Here is a 24453-nt window from a genome sequence, read left to right on the forward strand (position 1 = left end):
TACACGTTAAAGCAAGTATGTGCATTTTGTGCCCTTCTTTGGAAACTTCCTGACACACTAGCACAAGAGTTTGACTGAGATAAAGTCTAAACATGTCAAATGACAACGGATTTGTCCTAAATTCTGCCAGATGGCAAAACCAAAATTCCCTTGTGTAGAAAGACACTAGAAGCATTTATTTCCCCTAAAACAGTCTTACAGCTGTTCGGGCTATAAAGGAGAGGAAGGGGAGAAATTTTGTACATTTTCTGTTCAGTGACCAAATTTCTCTCTTATGTAGGCCTTTGGTGTTTTGTATGTCTTAGTTTTGTAATTTTTTTTTTCAGGGGGGTGGGGAACAAGCTACAGACAGTTTGGGGAGCTTGCGTGGATACATAACTTGTTTCTAAATTGTACACTTTTCTAGGTTTAAAATATTTATTACTTTAGGTTTGCCTTCTTTAAAGCAACATTTACAACTTGATTAGAATGTCATATGGAGATCAGGCCACCACTTTTTCTCACAAATGGATCATTTCATTACACAGTCAAAGAGAATTGAGTGCAAAAGACACCAAACTGAAGGGTTCTCTCAAAAGTATAACTGAATTAACCCCATCGTAGGCATAACCAAATGAAACGCTTAAAAGCCAATCCAGTGGACCATGTCCAGCAGATACTGTTTTTTTTCTTTCAAGGGCAGGAATGCAGAAGAACTGGTGTCCTCCTATCATGAGTTAAGCAAGGACTGCCTTCCATGGCTGCTCTGTCTTGATAGCAAGGACTGCTCCTCAACTCTGTTGGTGTGGCAACAGCACAGAGAAAGTTGAGAACTGCTGGCCTGAGGGATTCCAGCAATCCAGAATGAATATTCCCAAAATTGCAGCACACTCTAAGAGCATCTGTGCAGGGGCAGACTCCTCCTCTCACTTTCTCAGATCTCTGACAGTGTTTTTCAGAGTACATTTGCAGCTGAGGAGATTTAAAATAACAGATTTTGTTTTAACTATAAATGTAAAAGACCGGCTGCATTATATAAAACCCTTTAAAACTTCTGTAAAAGCTTATTACCGAAACTTGAGTTTACATGGGTAGCAGTGTAACTGACCAACTTTGCCCATGAGTCCCTATAGTTGTCAAAGAAATAACTGAAATTTTTCATACTTTCATGTATTTATTTCTTGGAAGCATAATCAGGAAACTTCAATTCTCCTGTTCCATAGAATTGCATTAAAAGATTAAACCTAATTGTCTCTAAATATTTGGTCAGTCTCACCCCACTGTCTTTTTTACTGCTCATTTCTTCCTGTAGTTTCTTGTGTCTGATTTAAAAATTTCAAGTTTCTGAGGATCTAGATTGGCACTCTCTCTTAAAACAGGTTTTTTTTGCTAACTAGGACCAACAATTTTTTTTGCTATCTAGGACAAAACAAGTGTGAGCAAAGTGTTCATTCTGATGGTGAGAAAATCCTTTTCAGTAGGTATATGATGACATTGATCTCTGTGCTGTGCCAGCATCAAGGTCTAGCTCAGGGCAGGGCAAGTTTTCTATTTGATGTCCCAGAATCTTGAGAATTTCATCTGTATTTCCTGAGAATATTTTTTCCCATCTAAAACCTTTATTTCATCAGTCAGAAGTGCATCTTATTTATCCCAGGTTTACTGCTATACCAATATAAAAAGTTTTGGACTCCTTTGTCTCACAGTCATCAAATAGCAATTGTGGTTTTTTTTCAAGCCAGCCTTTGTTCAAAGCCAAAGTTTCTCATAACATGTCAAGCCACAGTACTGTGACCTGAGTCTGATGAGCCAATGACCCAGTTTGTTTGATACTATAAGATCCTGATCTGGCAGGATATTGCTGTCTGGAATCTCTGATTCTGGGTGCCGCGTTTCTTTTTGCTTAATGTGTGTGGAGGGATTTGGGAAGGAGAAGGAAAGGATTGCGAGTCCAGAGCTTGTAGCTCATGTTTTTAGAGCTACTCTTTATTTCTCTGCTTGTTACTATGGAACAAGTATGTTTTTAAACAACTAATGATGGTATTGGAGAATTACTAGATTTGTTTTCTACTGTATCTGCATATTTGATCATATACTGGATAGAATTAATGTTACAGATTTTGGGGTTTGCTGCATTTAATCAGATCGCTTTTTTAAAAGAAAAAGATAATTTGTGGAATGTGCTGCCCCCATGTGGTATTAAATGTATTGGTCTCCTTTTAGGCTAATACTGTACATTCTAAGTAGCTTTTTCTTGAATTGCTCGGCCTTTGAAGTTACAACAAAAAATAAGTTTTTGAGAATACACCAGGAGCAGCATTTCTCTTGGTAGCTTTTGAACTTTGCTTTCCTCTCTTGGAAGGAATTAGGAAGTGCAAATCTGTGTTTGTAGAAAGAAAATAAATAAGTGTACTTGTTCAGTTTGAAATAAATCTGGTTTTATATTAATGACTTTATTTATGGTATGTCTTTGTGACTTCATCATTTAAAACTGGTTAAACAAGAGATTCTTTTGAGGGTTTGAGAGTTTTTCATGCAGACTAGATACAAATGTTAGGAGTTTTAAGTTTTAAAGGAATAAATATCTAAAAATGATTATACTATTTCTCATAATACAATCTGCTTGCAGTTTAGGAAAGTAATTTGAAAGAAAATATCAGTGTAAGCATGGATATTTTTCAGAACAGTACTACTTTGCTCTTTCTGATAGGAATGTAAAAAGTTTCATGGAGAATTTGTTGGACGAGCCTGTGGTCATCATGGCCCTTATGTTCCAGATGTCCTCTTCTGGTCTGTCATCTTATTCTTCTCTACAGTAACACTGTCATCCACACTGAAGCAGTTCAAAACTAGCCGATACTTCCCAACAAAGGTATGTGTCATTTTTTTAATTCAAAAGTTGTCATTAGTCATGTATAAGCATGAATTCCATCTGCATTGCAAATTCAGTTAACTGCTGGTGAAGTGGACACTGCATCTTTTTCTCTGTTAGAAAATTGTGTCAGAATAAGCATGGTTTTAGCTGTAAGCACAAAATGGTTTAAACAGTGAAGAAAAATAAATCCTAAATCACACATGAATGTTGTAGTTAAAATTGTTGTGTCTCTCAATAATCGTAGGTACGATCTGTTGTCAGCGATTTTGCTGTCTTTCTCACTATTTTGTCCATGGTTTTAATTGACTATGCCATTGGGATTCCATCACCAAAACTTCAGGTTCCAAATGCTTTTAAGGTAATTTGTTGATAAATTGCACTGACTTATTATTTTGACAAAGTAGTGTGCTATAGTGGGTTTATTATATTTTTTATCATCAGGGAGTAGTGATACTATTCTGAATTTTTTGTGTTGACCGTGCATAGTACTACTATGCAACCTCTCTGATTAGTGGCCCATGTAAGTGAGCCTCTCCCATCAGGCCCCTTCATCCTAATGTCTTCTGTGTGAGGACCAACCTGGCTCAAATTACCCAAATCCTAGACTGCTATAGTGTTCTGGGGCTCCTTCCAAATTCAGGGCTCATTGTATCAAATAAAACCAAGTCTGTAATATCCCAGATTATTTTATTATATGTAGCTTCTCTTTTTGGTATCATAGGAAGTTTAGCATTTTTCTGTGCTCTTACATAGATTCATTTTAAAGGAAGTCATATCCTAGTAATGTTTTTGTATGTATTCTTGTGAAGTTAAAATGTAAATAATCCTTAGAGTTCTGACTGGTCATGCATGACTATGTTTTTATAGCCCACCAGAGATGATCGTGGCTGGTTTATTACTCCTTTGGGGCCTAATCCTTGGTGGACAGTGATAGCTGCTGTAATTCCAGCCCTGCTTTGTACTATCCTTATCTTTATGGACCAGCAGATCACAGCTGTCATTATCAATAGAAAAGAACACAAACTAAAGGTATTCAGTCAAAAGTTATATTTTCAGTGTTGTTTTCTGCTTCAGGTTATGTAATGCACCTTCATCTACTTGAGTATGCTAATTTATTATATGTTACATAGCACCCCTTTAAATTGTTATGCTTTTTCTCTGTTGGTCTGTGTAGTACCTGTGCCCTGTGTCAGTGATTTGCTGCCTTACAGAAGCAATTATGAATGTGATTTGGAACAGAGATTCTCAATCAAGAAAATGCTGTCCTCTATGCTTTATTAGAAGCATGATACCCATTCATCTAAAGAAAAAAAATCTGGAAGTTAATGATTTCCTTAAGTAACATAATATTAATTGCCTCTTCAGATATTGACAGTGTTGTTCTACTGGATTGGATTTTGAAAAAGTATTCAGGGGTTATTTTGTAATATAAGATTATTTTTTTTCCTCTCTTCATCCTTCTCTGTGGTTCTACCCATCCATTTTTTTTTAAATGCCCTTCCTATCTTAAAGAAGGGAGAAGAATAAAACTGAGCTTTAGAGGCACAATGGGTACTTAAAACAACATAGGACAACTTCCTGCTCTGTTCTCTAACACTTTAGTTGCCTGCAGATGGAGAGAGAAAAAGGGACATCACCCCTCTGAAAAACTGTTGGGCAAAATCTAGCAGCAGGTTTCTGTACATGTATATGCAGCGAGCTTAGGCTTTTTTTGACATACTTTTAATAAGCAGCAATCCAATCCCAAGTTGCTTTAGCAAATGCATTTGCAACCTTCACTTTGCACTGCCTCTTCTTGGATGATTGTGACATTTGATATGTTCTTTTTTTGCCCTCTTTGTCAGCCTGGCTCTTCATGTCAATCCATAGCATTGCATGTGGTTAACTTGACAGATGCAGGAATTTGCTGCCAAGCTTTGGAATGTGTTTTTTCAGCACTGGCATCTGGGAGTCAGATGGTCCTCCTGGCTGCCCCCTTGTCTTGCTGCGTTTTAGTTTTGCTGGGGTCTGGTGTAGCATCACCTGTTGCTATGCTTCCTTTTCTTCCCATATGTCAGGTTCCTCAGATCATGTATGAATGTGAGGAAATGCTCTCGGATTCTGTATGCATTAGCAGATACATTCCTCATAAATGTGTCAGAAGGTAAAAAAAGGTGTCTCTGTTAGGATTTAGAATTAAACTCTTTCTTTGAGTGCATTGTGCGTGTAACTAATATCTGTGTTTGACACATCTCTGAGGTTGTCGAGATGTGTCTTGGAGATAAGACTCATAAGCACTTTTGGGGAGTGAGGGAAGGTTGCTAGAGTTGATTCTTTTTGTTTTCTTTACTTTATATGAATTCCCCTTTTTAAATAATGTAAGCAAATAAGATGGCATTTTCATTTCGGTATATGGCTTACATTTTCATAAACCCAGACGCTTCCCATTTTAGAAGTAAAAGTTGTCTTCAGAAAGAAATGATTTGTTTGCTTCCAACTCGTTTTCCCCTCTTTTTTTATACTTCCCATAGCAAATTCTGAATAGTGCATATTTCAGCTTTTGGCAGTCTCTGTAGCAAACCCTTCCAAGTTTAGTTTAGTTACTTTTTTTATGTCAAAAGGCATTTGCATGGGTTTACAGGCAAAATTATGGTTCAACATATTCACATTGTTTGCATGAACATCAGTGTTTCATCAGACCATGACATTGGATTTGTTGCCATATTGCAAAATTTTGTGGAGATAACTAACTACCTGACTTTTTAAAGGAAAATAGCTTGAGCTCCTGCTTGCAGCTGTGTGGTGGTCCTAGATACTTACTAAAACTGAAAAGAAATATCACTCTCAGCTATGGTAACAGATATCTATACAACCAAGCTTGATGCGGATCATTGGTCATTTTCAAGTGCAGGTTGTATTTTCAGGTTTTTAAGTGTATCTAAGATTTGACCAAAGAGTTTTATCCACTACTACAAAAGCAAAGCAACATCCTCCTGTTGGTAAATTTACGGAGTATTTAACTACTACAGAAATGATCCAAAACCAAAGGTTTTGTACTGACTTCTCATATGAATGTTTATGATACTACTTTTAAGTATTGAATAGGGAAACCAGTAAAACAGTACCTGATGATGAGTATTATTTTATAGTTTAATTTAATGTATAGCTTAATTTCTCTTAATTTCTAGCTATCTATTCTTAGATAAGTACGTTAGTGAAAACTTATTACTATCACGTGCTTGCCGTCTGTAAAAACTTTAAAAGGATCAATGTGGTTTTATGACCCTTTATAGCATAAAATGACTTTGCAAATGTTAACTTAAGAACTTTTGTGTAGGAAAGAATCAAAATACATATTTTTCCGCCTCCTGTGTAAGGATAGATGGAGGGTCTATTAAGATTAGTGCAGTGGAAAAGTTGGCAGTGCAGCTGGATGTTCTGCTTACTGTTATCCACAGAAGAGATTTTGTTAAAACAGAAAATGTATGTATTCTCCATTGTCTTACTAGCATCTCTTTTATAAGCAGGAAGGGTATTTTGGTGCCCATTGTAAAGTGGATTTATGATATGTACGCTTAACTCATAACTGGAATGAGTCTAATAACATTAAGCATTTCTTGTGAACTAGTAAGAATTCCCCTTAGATAACCAGTTTGCCATCTCTACTGACCCAACCTGGATAACACATAGAAGAAAGCTATTTTTTTCTACAAGTCACAATTTTTTGTCTCTAACTGTTCATTAGGAATGCGTGCCAGGACTGTTCTCCTTAATTCAGATGTAATTTTATATCTTCTTGCTGTCGTTACTTTTTTTAACAGAAAGGATGTGGATACCATCTCGACCTACTCATGGTGGCAGTCATGCTTGGAGTGTGCTCTATTATGGGATTGCCGTGGTTTGTTGCAGCCACTGTCCTCTCTATTTCCCATGTGAACAGCTTAAAACTGGAATCAGAGTGCTCCGCTCCAGGGGAGCAGCCAAAATTTCTTGGAATCCGGGAGCAAAGAGTCACAGGGCTCATGATTTTTGTCCTTATGGGCTCATCTGTCTTTTTGACAAGTATCCTGAAGGTAATTTGGGGAAGTAAGGAAAAGCTAAAGAATACTGCACTGCACTGAACATTTTACTGTTGTTACTGTATTATTATACTAACTAGCATAATGTTACACAATGGTAATCTAAAGTGGAGTTCTAATTTTGCATAATAAAATGGCTAGGGACATCTAACATCTTTAAAACAAAAACCTTGTAATGAAAATCTGGCCTGACTGAAGTCAAAGGGAATTCTGCCATTGACTTGTAGTATATGAAGATTCACCCTTTGTCTATTCTTTGGGCCCATGGCAAACTATCATGAAACAGTCTTGCTAAGTTATACCAATAAGTAAATTTATTTAGAAAATTTAAACACATTTTGTGGTTTCTGGGTAATTTAAAAATATTTTCACAGTTGCAAGAGAAGTTCTGTGGTTCACTTCTTGGAAATGAACATGAAAATTCTCTCATTCTGCCTGCATACTCAACACAGCTCACCAGTGTCCTGAAACTGGGTGTCTAGTTATATAGAACCGTAGAATTGTTTAGGTTGGAAAAGACTTTTAAGATCATCAAGTCCAACTGTTAATATGCATTATATAAATATATATGCATAATATGCAATTATATGCATATATAATACCATCTATATACATAATACTTACTGTTTTTAAGAATTACCTGGCCTCTGTGAAATCAGTGAGAGTTTTGCCACTGGCTTCAGTAAGACCAAAATTTAGACTTGCATGTTGTCACAGTGAAGGCAATAAGCCCTTAGAACTTGTACTTTCCAGTTGTATTTTGTTAAGTATATCATAAAACCTTCACTTTGAAAACACACAGAACATGTGTTTTTTGTATTTAGTATGTCAAACAGATACTTATCTATGGAAATATTCCTTTTACCTACACACTGTATACTGAGAGCCTGAACATTTAAAATAGTCTCTTACAAAATCATTCCATAAAAGTCATTCACCCGTTTTTAAATGGTTACAGCACAGAACATTTCTTTAAACAGTATGAAGTATTTTGTGTATCTCTTGGAACATTTTTCTGAGGATTATAGCTTTACTATTCAGATGCTCTCCTGAGCAGCCTTTTAAGTAAAGACTTTAAGTGTGTATCAAACATTTTCATTTTTTGTATAGTTCTGTTTATTTTATAAATAGTGAATAAAGTATATTGTAATAACTGGCCGTGAGAGGAAAATAAAACTATAGAGACAGATTCTTCTTTTGCTTTATACTCTGAGAAACATTATTAATTTGTAATTGAGTGACTCTGAATTTACAAGTTGTCTGATTAATGCAAGCATATGGCACTTTGAATTTCAACTGTTTAGAATGTCTTTCTAGAAGCATTTAAAATTGTTAAATGGTATTTAATATGCTCTTTCCTTTCTCTGCTTGTTGTGCAGTTTATTCCTATGCCAGTACTTTATGGAGTATTTCTTTACATGGGTGCTTCATCTCTAAAGGGAATTCAGGTAAAATGGATTTATGAGTGTGTTACTGATGCTGCTTTCTATAAAATGTGTAGCTATTCTTATTATATTATTTTACTATCTTTTGTGTATAATCTTAAAGGAATGTTGCCAAGCTTAAGTTCTTGGAAGTGACTTACTTAAAGGAAAATGGATTTTCTCTAGAGTATTCCCTTTTTAGGTAACATGCTCCAATTTTTTATTTTTTACGTGCTGATTTTTCTGTTGTCCCTTGTTATCAAAAGAATTTTGGCTGAGCCTAAAAACTGAGTAACAACTATCAGGATCTCTTCCCTCTCCCCTGCCTCCCCGTTCACTTGCTTGCCTGCTGCCTTTTCAGCTTCCAAGTTTTAGTGCCTTTGTAGTGGTACGCTTGATCTTGAACTTTGCCTATATGAGGCTTTTGGCTAACTTGCCCTAAAACTAACATAGGTGAGATTTTGAAGATATTTCCTGCGCAAATAAATGCCCCAGGCAGGGAAGTGGAACTGTTGCAAGTCCCATGCTACGTAATTTCTGGCCTCAGGGATGAAGGGCAAGTCTAGTGGAAGGGCAGCATTCCTGCAGTGGCCTTAAGTAGGAGCCCCTGGCAGAAGCCAGGCACTCCAGCATTCAGGTCAGGGTTGGTAATGGTATCCTGTGTACCATTTCTTCTGGATGACTGCAACGTTAAATGGCATGGTGTCAAATCTTTTGGCCCACCTGACACAAACACTCAGATTTTCAAGTGTGCCTTTGTTTGTTATTGAAAGTTGAGGTATTGATACACCTTCCAAAACAATTGAGAAAGAACAATCACATGACAAAAACATGAATTATACTGTGCAAAAGGTTGTCAAATACAAAGAGCAAAGAAAATGTCTGATTGTTTCTTTCATTATATTTAAATTTTTGATTGCGAGTTAAAAATGTCTTGCTTTTTTTTTACCTCATTTATAAGCAAAGCTGGCAACATCTCTTGTTTTTTGACTGGTGTTTTCTATTCAGAGACTCTTCTTTTATAAATTTGCCTAGCTCTTACCATTTGGGTTGATATTCTAAGGAGTGTAGTTTGGCTTTTACTGAGGTTTAGATAATTTCAACTTAATATGGTTCAGCTGTTTCTCAGAACCAAGGGTATGAGAAAGTACACTATTGAGGAGCGTTTTTAAGACATGCTAAAATCTGGCTATCTTTACTTGGAAAAGTGATAGCATCCCCTCCCTTTCTCCCTCCCCCCAGCTGGGACAAGGAATTGAGATTTGATAAGATGGCTTTTGTGGGAGGATGTGCTTTTTGCTGTTTCTGTGAAAAAGAAATCTGCTCAAATCTGGCCAAATTATAAACCTTTAAAAATGCAGTTTGCACATGCTCAATAAAAATTCCTGAAACTTGAAACTCCTGAAGACTGTGTGAATATAGCATGGCTCATCCATGCAGGGAGAAATGCAGGGATGGTGCATTACCATCATCACTGTGCCATAGCAGCTGACACAGAGTCTCGTATCAGTATGGAGCCAAATAGGTCTGAAAAACCAGAACCTCTCGTATACGTTCCTAATGGCATGGCAGTTGGCTTTCTGGCTGGCTTTTTTTCCTTTGTTGTTGTTGTTGTTGTTCCTGGTTTTGTGAAGAAAGTGCAATAGGGAAAAGAAAACAGCCCGGGATAAAGTGTCTGGTGAAGTAAACCGGAAAAGAAAAAGAAATAAAAGGAGTTTCATCCACAGGAGATAAAAGACTGAAAAGATTCCTCCATGATCAGCCTTTTGTGTGCTAAAGGAAGCAGAGCTCAGTTGTTGAAAAACAGACGTTTAGAACGTATTAGAAAGGCAGTGTAGTAGTGCATATGCCCAAGAGGATCAACCAGCTTCCATTCAGTTTGATTCACAATTGATTCATGTCTACTTTGAAGTCTGGCTTTGCCTAACTTTAAGAGTTCTTGACTTGAAATCTTAGCAGTACTATTTTAGAGTAACCATTTTCTTTGTGTATAACATACTATGCAGTTATGAGCAGGATGTTTCCTGGAGTACGACTATACAGAATGTAATTCAGCGGAATCCAGTATCTCAGCACATCTGCAATAGAAATACCTAGAAAGACACATGTGTATTAAAATTGAAATCAACTTAAGAAGTATGACTAACCAAGTAATTAAACTTTACTTAAATAATACGATTCTCATTCTTACCCTGGTGGCTCAACCGATGAGAAGATGAGTCCTTTACCATTGTTGGACTAGTATAGATTCATGGCTCATGATTGTAACTGAGGTAGTCTTTTTCTGTGCTCCTGAACTTCTGCACAGTTTCTGCCTTTAGAGTAACAAGCCACATTCTTAGGATATTCAGGATCTCTTAGGCAGTGTCTGAATGTCAGCATAGGTGATTCTACAGCTCATTTGATGCAAACTTTTAAAAATTTCTCTTTCAGCTTTTTGACAGGATAAAGTTATTCTGGATGCCTGCAAAGCATCAGCCAGATTTTATTTATCTGAGGCATGTTCCTCTTAGAAAGGTCCATCTCTTCACTGTAATTCAGCTGAGTTGTCTTGTGCTTTTGTGGATTATAAAGGTTTCAAGAGCTGCCATTGTCTTTCCTATGATGGTATGAAATATTTTTTATTTCCTCTAAAAATCCCTTTTCTTTTCACTCGTGGATAGTTATTATTGAAGAAAAAAATTAATTGTGGGCAGGTAATTACAATATTGCTCCAATTCAATGTTCAAGGACGATTCATACTGTATTAAGTAAGGAAAAATTCTACGTATAACCTCTAGTTTGAGTCTAGGTTGCACTCTGTTTATGTGTGTGGATAGCCCAACTGTGTATTCTCTTAGGGAAAATTCTTCTCTTAAAAAAAAAAAAATTAAAATGTATTTGATGTTTTTATTTAAGGAATAGTGCTTAATCATTTTACAGAAAAAACAGTCACTCATTAAGGAAGATTGTTCATTGCACTGAGGAACTTTACTGATAGTTCTATGTGTTGTTGGAAATAAAAGAAAAATCTGTTCTGCTGCTTAAGTGATTTCTCTATGATTATTTCACTAATTGAAAATAAAAGATACCTACTCACCTTAGTGATTGTTAAATGCTTCGAGCCATACCTCATCTGAACAAGGGAAGACCAGCTGTTAGCCTATCCAAATTAAAGGATAAAATTCTAGCTGTAAACTGTGGTCACTTTTGGAAGTATTTCTCTACAAGCATATTTGTCAGTTTTACTTGCTTAATTTCCTAATTCTTTGAATTAATATATTTACAGGTCCTAGCTTTGGTATTTGTCCGAAAACTCATGGATTTCTTTTTTACTAAGCGGGAGCTCAGTTGGTTAGATGATTTGATGCCTGAGAGCAAGAAAAAGAAACTGGAAGATGCTGAGAAAGAGGTGGGTCATGGTTTCAGTTTTTTTGGTGTGTAGCACTTTATCAATTTCTCCTTCAGACATTTAGAGAAAATTCTGTAAATAAGGCGTATTCCATGCAACAGGCAGACTTCTTAACAGTATACAAACTTGTAATATTTTCATATTGTACATAAGTCCTTTTAAGGTTACAAATCTAATAGGCTTAGGTGGGGATGTCTGTTAGATGTAGATTCTTATGCTTCCATACTGTCATATAACTTAGTGTCTACAGTGGTCCTAGGATCGCTCCTGAGACCCACTCAGGTGATGTGCAGGGATGAACCTGTGTCTGTAGGAAAGCCCTCAGATGCCTGCGGCAATTTGATGCTGCGTTGGGACTGGTCTCATCCCTCCTGGAGATGCTGAGGAGAGCACTACAGAATTTAAGGGGCATGGCATGTCCCAGCTACATCTGAGCCATACGTAGGTCACATGCCATCACGCTGTGCCCTCCCCAGTCGGCAGTGTCATAACCCTGTGCAGTATCCCTATTACAGTCTGGGCCAGCATTTTCCTTCTGCTACTGCAGAAACAATTTACTTCCACTTTCTAATGAAAAGGTCAGTGACACTGCTTACCCCTGTTAACCAGATCCTCAGACTTTTACTTACAGCCTGTAGCACTACCACCCAGTTGACTGTTTCAGATCTGGAGTCCTCATCTCCTTTCAAAGAATATGCATTTCAGATGATTTCTTATAAACTTGATACAGGACATGTTCTTACACATTTCCACTCATAATGTTCCTATATTTTGACAGTGAAACACATATCTTTCTGATTGTAGATTTCTAACCAGTTTTGCATCTGTTTGATAGCATTTTCATCTAGCTGCTGCTTCATGAATTGCTTGTTCAAATATCATATAAAACTGTGGGAATATAAAGTAACTTTATGTGTAAGGGATGGAGGCCTTTGTCCCTGGTATCAGCCACCTGATCAATGTCAACTGTTAGGGAACATCAGTACTGGGCCTAAATAAATGAGGGACAAGTCTTCATGGAGAAACACTAACTGCAGGAGCAGTAGGTAGAATATGTTGGTTATTTTAAATGGGAGTCGTGTGTCCTGTGCCAGCACTTCTAAATAGTAGCATGGTGTGAGGCTGCGGCGGCAGTGGGAGGTGAAGGTGCAGATGATGCCACATGGTCTTGGCAGGCTGTGGTCACTTCTAGGTAGGAGAGCTTTGGGGACAGTTGTGCATATGACCTCTAAGATGCTCTGAAGACCTCTGCAAAAGCCCAGGACCCATGATACATAACCTTTTGGTGGTAGAAGGGTACTGCAAAAACTAGACACTGTGAATGGATAAATCAGCAATTTATCCTTAGGGATGCCCTCAGATGTGATCTGCGACCAGTGAAATGGTGTGTGTAAGGATTCCCATTGGTAAGTCTATTTACAGAAGTAGGACATGAGCTAATAATTTGGACATGTAACTATGAAAACTAGATTTCTCTGCCTTTAGGATTCTTCCATGACCTTTGACAACTCACTGCCTCATCTGTAACCTGGAGAACTATGACTTTCCTTTCTTTGACACATTCAACATACTTTCATAGAATACATTTTGGGGAAAAGGTTTTACCTAGGTGATAAACATAATGATGATGATTTACTATTTAGTATGTGCCTGTAAAACTACTAGGGTGAAATGAAAATACGTGACTCATTGTTTTCACCCTTGAATCGAAGCAGACCAGAGAGTTGTTTCATCACAGTATCTGTTGTCATCACAATTCAGGGTAACCAAAAGTAATGAAGGTAGCTCTCTTCTTGTGAGTCTGGTTATTGGAAAGAATTCCTTGTTATCCTTATGTTTTGGTTGTATGTCACTTTCTTTCTCATGCTTGGTAGGGTGGCATCAGAAAACAAAACTGGGAAAATCTACTGGTGTTACTTTATTTCATTCACTGTCTCTTTTGAGAGGTTATTTTTACATATTTTGGCATTTCTAAATATTTGGAGCTATTATTAAAACTGTTCAACTGTCAAAAACTTATGAAGCTGTGAAGCCTGGAAATGACAAAATTAACTAGTAATAAAACTTCTGACATGTAGCCTAAGGAATTAATTGGAGAGTTGCTATCACACGGCTTTTAAAAATAGAAGTATTCTACCCACAAAAATATTCAGAAATATAGTTGACAAGATCTGAAACTTATTTGATTGGATCCTAATTTCATCACTTAAGTTGTTTTTATATTTTTAGGCCATGTTTTTCCAAGGCTTTGTACATTTATAGTGGATATTATATATGCCTTCTTCTCACAGACCTCCTTTGGAAGCCACTTGGACGTTAATCAATTAAGTCTTTCTGAGACAGGAATGAACAAAGTGACTTCTCCCATTTGGAGAAAAAAAATGTTGTGACTTTTAAAATAGTCATAATAGTAAAACATAGAAGAAACAAATTTCTGTGCAGAGAGGACTTAAATTCTACTATTTTGGAAAATTGTACCGGCTTGTCCAGCTAATACCAACTTAGCAATTTGTGTGATGCATATGGGGTTTTGGTGATCTGCCAGAAAATGGTAAGCTCTCTTTGGGAGAGCCAACTCATGCTTTCAAACAGGCACCAGGGTAAACTGTTACAAAGCCACCTAATAAAGGGAAGAAAGGCATGGAGGTCTCTGGGTGTCTGTTACGCTCATACACACACAGTGCAACAGTTTAGGGCAGGAGTTGATGGTTACATTCATGTGAAGGCACATTAACCTCCTGGCTGTGGTTTTCCTAACCTAACAGGGGTGTGAGCCTTGAGTATCCTCCCATGGAGCCTTGAGCTGATGTCTGAAAGACAGAGACTTGTTTTCCTTTGTTCTTGCAGGCAGGACATGGTGCTTGAGGGGTGTTGTTTTGTTTTCCCCTCCTCCAAAGATAGATTTTCTAAATTTGTAAATATTTGACAAAAAGATTTTTGGTAGATATGTCTCCTAGTTCCCTTCACTTCCTGTTACTCACAGAAGTTTTTTCCCTGTTCAAGTGAAAACTAATTTTGGTGTCTTGTTTCACTATCTTTCACTGCAATAAAACTTTATCAGTATTAAAACTGTGTGTGCAAACTTAAATTTGGCTTCCCTAATTTTTGCATGTTAACATTGCAATGTATATATCCTGTTATGCATGATATTTAAAATTCACCATACAGTTGCTCACTCAGTGTTACTAATTTTTCTCTTTCTGCATTACAAAAGTGTCTCCTCTATTTGGCATTGAAAAATAACATTAAGTGAAGATACATCTTTTAAAATAGAGGGTTTTAAATGTCAAATAATTAAACTAAAAGAGTTGAAAAGTATCTTACTTTAAGAACTTCAACTAAATGCTTAATATTAAAAGAAAAGGGGAAAAAGGATTAAGGTATATAAATTTCACTTTTCACAACATCATATTCTGTCTCATGTCTAAATTCCTTCCTTCTAGGAAGAGCAAAGTATGTTAGCAATGGAAGAGGAAGGGACTGTTCAGTTACCACTAGAAGGACATTACAGGTAAAATATACCTTTCCTCTTTTAGGTGAGTTACAATTAAACAAATAAAATAACCATGCCACAATATTTATTCTTAATGCTTAGTGAATGTCAGGAGGATGTTTGTCTGGTAGTAGAGTACAGATAGGTGAACTGAACCGTATACTGCAGCATTTAACAAGCTCAGCCCTTTTCTAGTCTTGCCTTGTGATCTCACAGTCCCTAGGAAAAGGACATGCCAGTTGAAGCTTTCCCTTGGGCAGGACTGCAGGATCAGGCCCTTCATAATGAACCTTGGTTTCTGCAATGCACAGTACAAAAGGAAGATGTAGAGCAGCTCAAACCCTTCATCCTGATGCTAGCAGGGAGCCAGGAAGGGTTTTGAACACACACCAGAAAAACTAGGTTCTTACAGTATTACATTTTAAAACATTCTAATTAAGATCCTATCTCTGCAAGATAAGTGAATCAAGAGCTCTTCAGGGTAGATAAGGCATAATGCAGTGTTGACACAACTTAAGCATGAAAACCTATGTTATAGATAGTAGTAATATATGTGGCCAGCCCATAAGGACTCTCATTTACAGTTTTCAGAAAGAAAATTCTTAATAAAGATTTGAAATGTCTGCTGATAGTAACCTCTGCATTAATGTTGATTTCATAGGAACGCTATCTCAGAGTGGCCTCCTCTTATATTTTAACACAAAGTTACCCTAATGTCTCCTAAGGCAAATAACTGTCTGTGTCTCTGAAAAATCCCAGCCTATTTCTTACTTTTGATTCATCACACTTCTAATGGTCTGATTTTTTTCTTCTTTTGTCCATACCTTTTTGTTCTATTTTATATTAGCAATACTTAGCTCAGTTTATCTTGAGGTGTGATCTGTATTGATCTGTAGTGTGTTTACTTAGGTAGAGTTGCCTGGATAATATCTGACTTTCTGTACTGTAAGGGTAAGAGTCCTACAGCTAAAAAGAGGAGTCAAGACATTGGTTGATAAACTGGTTCCCCAGAACACTCTGAAAACAAGTTTACTGAGGGCTTACTGAGTGTCAAGCCATATGTAAACCATGAAGTCAGGAATAATATACAGGCAGGCCCTTAAAACATTTAAGACTTTATTGTTCTTAAGTGTATAAATACGTATTTGGAGCAGTCCAGGTAAAGCTAAGGGCATAATGGCTACAAAATGCTGCTTAAAGCTACTGATTAGCTTGTGTAATTGGGGCATTCTTATTAGAGCTCTTAAATCTTTGACTTTGTCAGGGTGTTTGATTGCTTTTAAAATTGTTTTAAAGGCAGGTGGAGTTTCAGAGTATAAGGACTTTGAGAACTGTTAGGAACACTTAGGATTCTTGTTTAATCCAACTACGCCACTGGCATGCTGTGAGATCTTGGGCAATATTTAATTTCACAGTTCCTCATTTTTCTCTGTCTATTAGTTGGAAGTGGAACAATGTATTTTATTTATGTTATTGTGATTAATTGCTGTTGGAGGAGGAAAATGCTAAAAAACTGATAAGATGTTTTAAGAGAATACTTAAGTCCTTTTTCAGGATTTTTGAAGTTTAGCATAATTTCTTAAGTTACATTGCACTTATTTATTGTCATCACTATCAGTTTTCAAGGACTTTTGTAGAGTTAATAAGTAACAAAGACTGATTGCTCATTGTTCTATTGTGTATTTACTTTTATTCTTGCCTAGAGATGACCCATCTGTGATAAACATTTCTGATGAAATGGCAAAAACTGCTGTGTGGAAGACGTTGTTGATATCCTCGGAGAATGCAAAAGATAAGGAGTCAAGCTTTCCTTCTAAAAGGTTTTAATTATTTTTACTACATTATACTTTATGTATTGGTGCCAAACCAATATTAGTATATTTTGCTAGGGATGAGAAGGATTTCTAGCATCTTGCAGTTTTATTTCTTGAGGTTTCCTTTTATTTGTGTCCAGTCATAATATTCTGAGCTCAAAACACAAATTCACTGTGTACAGTTATTAAAAAAAAAAAATCACAAATACTTGCATGCTACTTAGTTATGCTACAGTGGAAAATGAAGTTGAGTATGCCTGATGCTTGTGTAATGAACCACCAACCTACACCTGGATATTGCACAACAGCCGTTGTGTTTGTTCTGCTTGCTTTTGTTCTTTCCTCTTGAAAAAGAAGTGGTCATCACTGCCCTGGAAATACCTATATGAAGAGCCCAGTACTCTGAATATGATCTACTAATATTTGGAGTGAAAGTAATTTTAAGATTGCATCACTTCTTTTTGTTTTTCTGCCTACTTCACTTGTAGTCAAAACAGTTAAATACTTTTACATTTGTACGGACTAAAATTTAAAATGAAGCAACGATGTTTTATCTGTGCTACAGAGTTATTATGGGAATAAGAAAATCCTAAATACAAGCACAGTGTGATTGTAAGAGAGATTTTCCTCTGTTTCCACAAATTTTAAATTTAACTATTTTCTACTTAATTGTTTTATATCACATTTTTGTCATAAGCTCCCCTTCCTAATCACTCTAGAAGCTGATTCCCCAAAGGTAAGACCCTGTCCCCCAACCTTTTCCTTGATTGTATCTTCCAATTCAAAGTGGTGTCACCTAGGAACCCAAATGACTTGACTTTGTGTAATTTTGGGGGAGACAGAATGAAAAGAAATTTCAAATAGGAATGTAAAATGTCTTCATCAAAGTCCTTAATACTAAAATTTGAAATTTATTATGTATTAAAAATAGAAACTGTAGATGTAGTATATTTAAATGTTAAATTTCATTTATTCCTAGATTTTTTTCATTAATTCTTGAGTTTTTTAAAATATAAAATTATATTCTGCCCATTTCTAAATCTAGTTTTCAAAACAAGCTCTATGTTTGAAACAGCCGGTCATTGCTTTCTGGTGAAAAGATGCAGTAAGAGAAGAAATTTTGTAGTGAAATACATTTTTTTTTAATTTTGTCACCCCAAAATGGCATGCTGCCTTTCAGTGTTGTTCCTTTCCCTAAACAGCATAAACAAGATGAACAGTTGATGACCAGAGAATCTTCGTTTCAGACACCCATGGAACAGCCCACTAATGTGATCATTTTAATGCTATTTCACTGACAGTCAAAATAGCAGTGTAGTTCTGATTTGCCTTCCACCCTACACATGGGCTGAAAAAGGATCCTGTAACAGTGAAATCAGTGTGGTGCATGGGAGGAGGATGTACAGTAGGGTTTTCTTACCTTATGTGCCTCTGCTGTCCGGGCTGTGAAAGCCTGGAGAAAGAGAAGAAACTGATGTGGTACTTTCACAGCCACTGGGTATGCAGTAGTTGTAATTTTTCTGCTGGATGTTGCCTGCTTTGGTGGTATGATAGATTATGTAAACATGTACTGTTTTTTCAAAGATCCTTTGAACAAAGAGCATCCACATAGACTGTGGCTCAGACAACATTGGTAAAAGATGATTTGGCTTTTCCACTGCAGTAAAATAGAAACTCATTTTCTAATGAGCAAATTTTCAACCTGTTCTTTTATCTTTGCTCATGAAAACAAAGACTCAGGTGAAAAGGAACTAAGGGACCACAGGTTTTATGGTTTTAGGTATGAGTATCCTGTTGTAAAAGAACAACCTCTTAAAGAATCTGAAATCCTGCTTTTTCATGTGCTCTAGCTTGTCTCAGATTCCCAGACAGAAGTAGATTCAAAGAACTTTGGAAGGCTTGCTTTCTGATAAGCAAAACCATAGACAACATTAATCTTAAATCATATTAGAGGCAGAGATAAATAAACATTATATTCCTAAATGCATGTATCATTACATGGAGATATAATTCAATCCTAGGTAAGTACTGAGAAAAAAGAAAGCTTGGAATGGTAGCAGTTGTAAGGATAATTTTTGCAAATTATCAAGATCACCAGTATAACATTACGCAATTCCCTGCAGTGAAGGGTATCTTACCACAGGGGGAAAAAAATCATGTTGTTTTGAAATTAATTTTACTGATGCCTTTTGAAGTTCAGCTGCAGAAGTGTTTAGTACTCCTTTTCCTGTTGTCAGGTCTACTTGCTTATACTAATATTCCAAAATATTATTAAATGGGGATAATTAAATTATGATACTATACTATGATTTCATGTAATGCCTTTTACGTAAGGCACTGATCAGTTAACAACATAGGGTGATTTCTGGAATACATAAAATGTGGAAGTTCTTTGTACTAATTAAATACTGAGTTGACTTGGCCAATGAAAGACCAGCCAATAATAAACTAAGATCATGTCTAAAGAGAGATTTTAGGCAGGAAGAATTTATACAAACGACTTCTCAGCCTGATGCATGGGTAATATCTATCATAAGCTTTCCCCTGCCGCGGCTCTGTGAAATAGTATAGTGTGTGACAGTTCTTATATCCCAGACTCATCACAGTATTTAAGTGTCTAAAGTGACTCAATGAGATTTACTTAGTCAACGGTTGCCTAACCATAGAGGCACTTCAACTTTACAATTTTCCAACCTTAATTTTTCATTATTAAAATTCCTAGGGACCTAGAGGTCTGCTTTTGAGCCTGTCTTGGTAGAATTGAACACCAAGGCACCTATCTGAAACATAGCCCTCTTTGGTACATGTAATTAAATATTCCTGGTTTTGCGTATATTAAGCCCTTCAGATAGCAATTTCAAAACATATGCAGAACATCTGACCATGTATAGAAGGTAGTCCTAGCTGGTCTTTTAAAGTATGGGAGAAAGAGCCATCTATCACTTTGTAGATGGTATGAGTTCCCTTCTCTACCTGAAGATATGCAAATCCCACATCCCAAACCTTCCTTCTTGGGCTTGTTAGACTGCTCCCTTGGTAGGGAGGAAGAGCTCCAAGTCCCTAACAGATCCACCAGTTATGTGTGTTTTTGGTAAAAGACTGGACTTGTACTTTTTTTTTCAAATTTCTCAAGGCATTAAAGCCCACATCTGCAGGAGATGCTCAGAGATGTGAATCCTAAATAGAAGGAAGACTTTCCTGGTATCACAGAGGCACCTAAAACGTGGAAATATTATAGACTGTAAGGCACACACCACATCCTCAGTGTTTGCTTTTACTAAGCACAGGTAACTCTCTGCCTGCTGTACTGCTGCACTTTAAATTCACCCCCCAGGAATTTGTTTGCATACCCTTTGTGTGCAGAAAGTGTAACATACCCAATTCTATCACTGTTCTACAGAAGGTGACAGATTTGGCAGTTGAAGTGGCAGAAGTTGGTATTCTTTAGCTATTTCCATTAACACCTCTGGAAGCTGCCATAGGCATAGAAGTAAGCTTTGGCTGAACTGAATTGTATCCTTAAAGCAATTTTTATGTGAAGACAAATATCAGATGATTGTAAAATTGTGCATGAATCACCTTAAGAATTTAAGAATTGATCTTGCTTTCTTTAAGCCTTGTGTAACTCAGCCTATTTCTCATTCATTCTAGTTAAGGAATTATTCCCATGAAACCTGGTAGGTTATGTGGTTGATACAGGTTTGTTCTCAGAACTATCTTTTTTTTTTAGATACCCTGCCACTCTTTGTTGAAGGCTTGATTTGCCTGTGTTGTGGAAGCCTCTTTGCATTTTCATAGTGTGATTGAAACTCATTGCAAGAACATGACTTTTTATTTATTTATGCTGTTGTAAATTAGGACCCTCTTCACAAAAAAACCATCATCTGCTTTGCACATATATTGCTTTCTGTAGGCAAATCAACAGTGTTTTAACTGGAAAAAAGCTGAATCCAAATTTGAACTCTGCTTCAGAGTTCTTAGTGATATGGCTTTTGTATGATCTTTCAGGCTTTAAAAAAAAAAAAGTTATTTCCTTATAATGTTTACATGAGGAAGTACGTATTAAGCTCCAGATGGGCAATATTGTCACTCTCCAGCCCCACAGCCTTCTCCTGCTCTCCCCAATCAAGACTTAAAGCCAAATATTAGTTGGAAATTGGCTTGCACTGCTCTAGTTCAGAAACATTCCTTCTAAATGTGCATTGAGCAGTAGAATACATTTTAAAGTCAAGAAATACTTATTGTGACCTCTTGTTTGTGCCATTTAAGAAAATGCCAGTATTGTCTGAGAACCGTACCACTACCATTATTTAATCAATTAACAGTTGTATTTGCCAAAAAAAAAAAAAAGAAAAAAAGGGAAAAAAAGTGGCTATCTTTGCTTGCATGCTGGCTGACTTGTCTGTCTGTACTTCTTAAGTTCTCTACCTATCTTGTCACTAAAATGCTGGCTGATGTCTTCTGCACCATTCAGCACAGAAACTTTCACTTGCTTCCCAGTTTGTGCTATGCAGCATGAAAAATTAATTAAAATATTAGTGCAATGTTGGTTTTCAGGTGGATCGTTAATACATATGATAGTGCTGCTGTAACTCTTTCTCCTTCTTTTCCTAGTGCTGAAATCAGAAAAGAGAAGAAAGCTGACTCAGGGAAAGGTGTTGACCGGGAGACTTGTCTATGACTTGTTCTTCAATTAATTTTTTTTACAAGCGAATGAAAGGAGTGCCACAACCTCTAAATATAAATGGTTTGACCTTGTAACTTTTGTCTTTCATCTCAAAATAGCACAGGTAATGTAGTGCAATATTTGTCTCATTTCACCTTGTCTACATGTCTACATTGTCTACTATCTGTGTAAAACTCTGCAGTAGCCAATGCAAAAAATCTTCATGTTCTTTGCTGATACTGGCCATTTATCAGTATTCGTATCATAAATTTAACAAAGTTTCTTTCAAATTCAACTTTCCTGTTAATAGGTTTGTACTGTATTTTGCTACTTTTTCTGTGTGAGAATACTTAATAATCTTCATTCAAGATGAACTTGAAAACACTTGTTCCAATTTTTTTTTTTTTTTTTTTTTTTTTCCCAATCACCTAACTTGAGTAAATGATTTCAGGAGACCCAAACTGACAAGCAAACATTAAAGAAGTTTTTAAAGTAACAACTGATCTGACCCTGTGAACAAACTAACAAGGATAATCCTTTCCTCCTCAAGCTGTCCTTTTGAAGTCATGGATTACTCTTGCAATGAGGATTGCAGGGTCAGATTCTGAGTTTGTGAAGTTTTCCTTTATTTAATACAGTGTATTTAATATTCAAATTTGTATGTAACTGGAACATAGGCATATATATATATATAAAAAAATATATATTTAAAATATATATTAAAACATTCTCTCACCTTAGTTGAAAAACACCACCACATCCTTTGTTGTGAAACATGGGTACGGTATTTCTTAAAATGCAATCTGTGATTACAGTATCTTATCTTGTATTGTATGAATGTTGCCGTGGTAGGCCAAACAACTGCATTATGTCATTAATCAATACATTATTTTATAATAGGGAAAATTTTGTAGATACAAACTATACCCCACATGCAGTTGTATCACCTGCCCAATGATTTTCCTCTTTATTGCCTAAAATACAGCCACATAAAGGGCATATTTATATTGTCCTCTCTTTACTAACAACTGTAAACCTCTTAATTTCAGAGATGAACTGTGTATAATACTTAAATGGGTATCCTGCTGTTGGTTTTGTTACAGCTCTTCATTATTCCATCAAGTATGTATTAATTAAAAGATAAAAACAATATTGCCAAAGTAAAAATGTGGCTTTAAGGTCGTTAACAAAGACATTTTTCATAATGGATTTTGTTACTGCCTGATCCTTCAAGCTGTTCTTTTGTGTAAAACAAGGACTGCGAGATCAGGTATTGAATTAATAAAGATGTGGAGCAAAAGTTTTATTGTGTTATTTGGAATTCACTGATTTTTAAATTTTTTTAAGATAAATTTTTAAATGATTAAATGAAAGCTGACTCTCATTATTACGCTATTACTTTGAATCCTAAAAATAAGAATTACAGTCTTGTAATCTTTATAACAACTCTACAGGGCTCTAACATTCCCCAGCTTTCCAAAATATGATCATCTTTCCATAGACCTCATGTGAATATCTTTTCATATCCAGCACATTTAAAGTACTCCTTCTAATGTTTTTGTGCATGTGAGTGTGTATGTTTTACTACTTTAGCCATAAACGATAAGTGCATTTTGCTGCAAACTAATAGGGTCACTGTTCTATATTTGACTTAGCATTATCAAAGCCCATTAAAGGCCATTTTTATGGAGGGGGAAAAAAAAAAATCTAATGGACACAAAGAAGGATTTACATTTAATTCAATGTTTGTATTTGTAAATTTAGGAAAAAAAATGCTGATGCATTAAGGTTAAATGCTTTGTTTTGTGTACTTGATGATAAATTGTAAGATTCCAATTGTTTTAAGGTTAGTATAGAAGTTCAATACTGGTTTGTCCCCAAAGCAGCCTGGTGGTGTTTTAATATGTTGCTGACTTTGTTACAGATAATGTATAAAATCAAAATGTATTAGTTTCACTTGACCAACTCTTAGAATATTAAGAAATCAGTGTATTCAATGGCATTCTGTATTTCTGTTCAGTATTTCAGAGTGGTTTTATTTTAAAACAGTCACTCTGTTCTTGTGTGAATTTAAATGCTATTCCAATGTTAATCTTAACATTCTGAAATCACACAAATATAAAGCAAACGTAGTGCTATATTTACTTCTAATTTCATATTCCTGGTCAAAATTAGTCAATTTCTTGGATGTAATTTATTACAAAAGTTTATGTGTACATGTGAATAGACTATTGTGTTTTTCACAATTAAGAAAATGTTATGTGAAAATAAATATTTATCCTAACTAATTTTCAGTTTTATTTTTACACTGCAAAACCCAGAGCAAGTATGCAATATGATACGGTATTTTAAATGTCTACCTGACACTTGAATATGCTTCACAAATTAATGAATTGTAGAGCACAGTCCTGCTCCATTTCTAAGTGGAATCTCATTGAAACATGCAGTGCTATCAGTGTTGGCTTGCTGTGTGCAGTTGATGGTGGTGTACTTGGTCTGACTGTAAGAGTAAGTAAGTGCGCCGTCAGAGATGGCACATAACTGACCTGTTCCAGGAAGAGAGTGGGAATTAAATTCTGATTTACTGGTCATGAACTGGTTCTCCTTGCTCCTGGGAGAGATGATGCAGACCAGCCAGGAGTAGTTGGGTCTTTCTAAAGGTCAATAGGTAAGGTCATACAATTTAAAATTCCTCCATGCTACGGTATTTGAAGTGCCTAAGAGTTGAACAGCAGCTTAGCGTACTGCCTATT

General features: G+C 36.1%; 1 protein-coding gene across 4 annotated transcripts in view; it reads left to right on the forward strand.

Moving 5' to 3' along the window:
- Positions 1-23859, forward strand: part of SLC4A10 (solute carrier family 4 member 10) — a 69654-nt gene extending 45795 nt beyond the window's left edge. For 2 of the 4 annotated variants that reach the window (XM_072874001.1, XM_072874002.1), the window contains exons 12-21: positions 2690-2851; positions 3099-3212; positions 3722-3883; positions 6655-6906; positions 8292-8360; positions 10770-10943; positions 11605-11727; positions 15171-15238; positions 16924-17040; positions 20168-20260. In XM_072874001.1, the coding sequence (XP_072730102.1) occupies positions 2690-2851; positions 3099-3212; positions 3722-3883; positions 6655-6906; positions 8292-8360; positions 10770-10943; positions 11605-11727; positions 15171-15238; positions 16924-17040; positions 20168-20174 (1248 nt within the window). In that variant the 3' untranslated portion in view covers positions 20175-20260. Of the gene's footprint in view, positions 1-2689; positions 2852-3098; positions 3213-3721; positions 3884-6654; positions 6907-8291; positions 8361-10769; positions 10944-11604; positions 11728-15170; positions 15239-16923; positions 17041-20167; positions 20261-20685; positions 20712-21648 lie in introns of those variants that run through there. The other 2 variants (XM_072873998.1, XM_072874000.1) reach the window with 2 other exon arrangements.
- Positions 23860-24453: the final 594 nt, after the last annotated feature.

This window comes from Ciconia boyciana, chromosome 10 (genome assembly GCF_034638445.1).
Source record: "Ciconia boyciana chromosome 10, ASM3463844v1, whole genome shotgun sequence".
In the NCBI taxonomy this organism is placed as follows: domain Eukaryota; kingdom Metazoa; phylum Chordata; class Aves; order Ciconiiformes; family Ciconiidae; genus Ciconia; species Ciconia boyciana.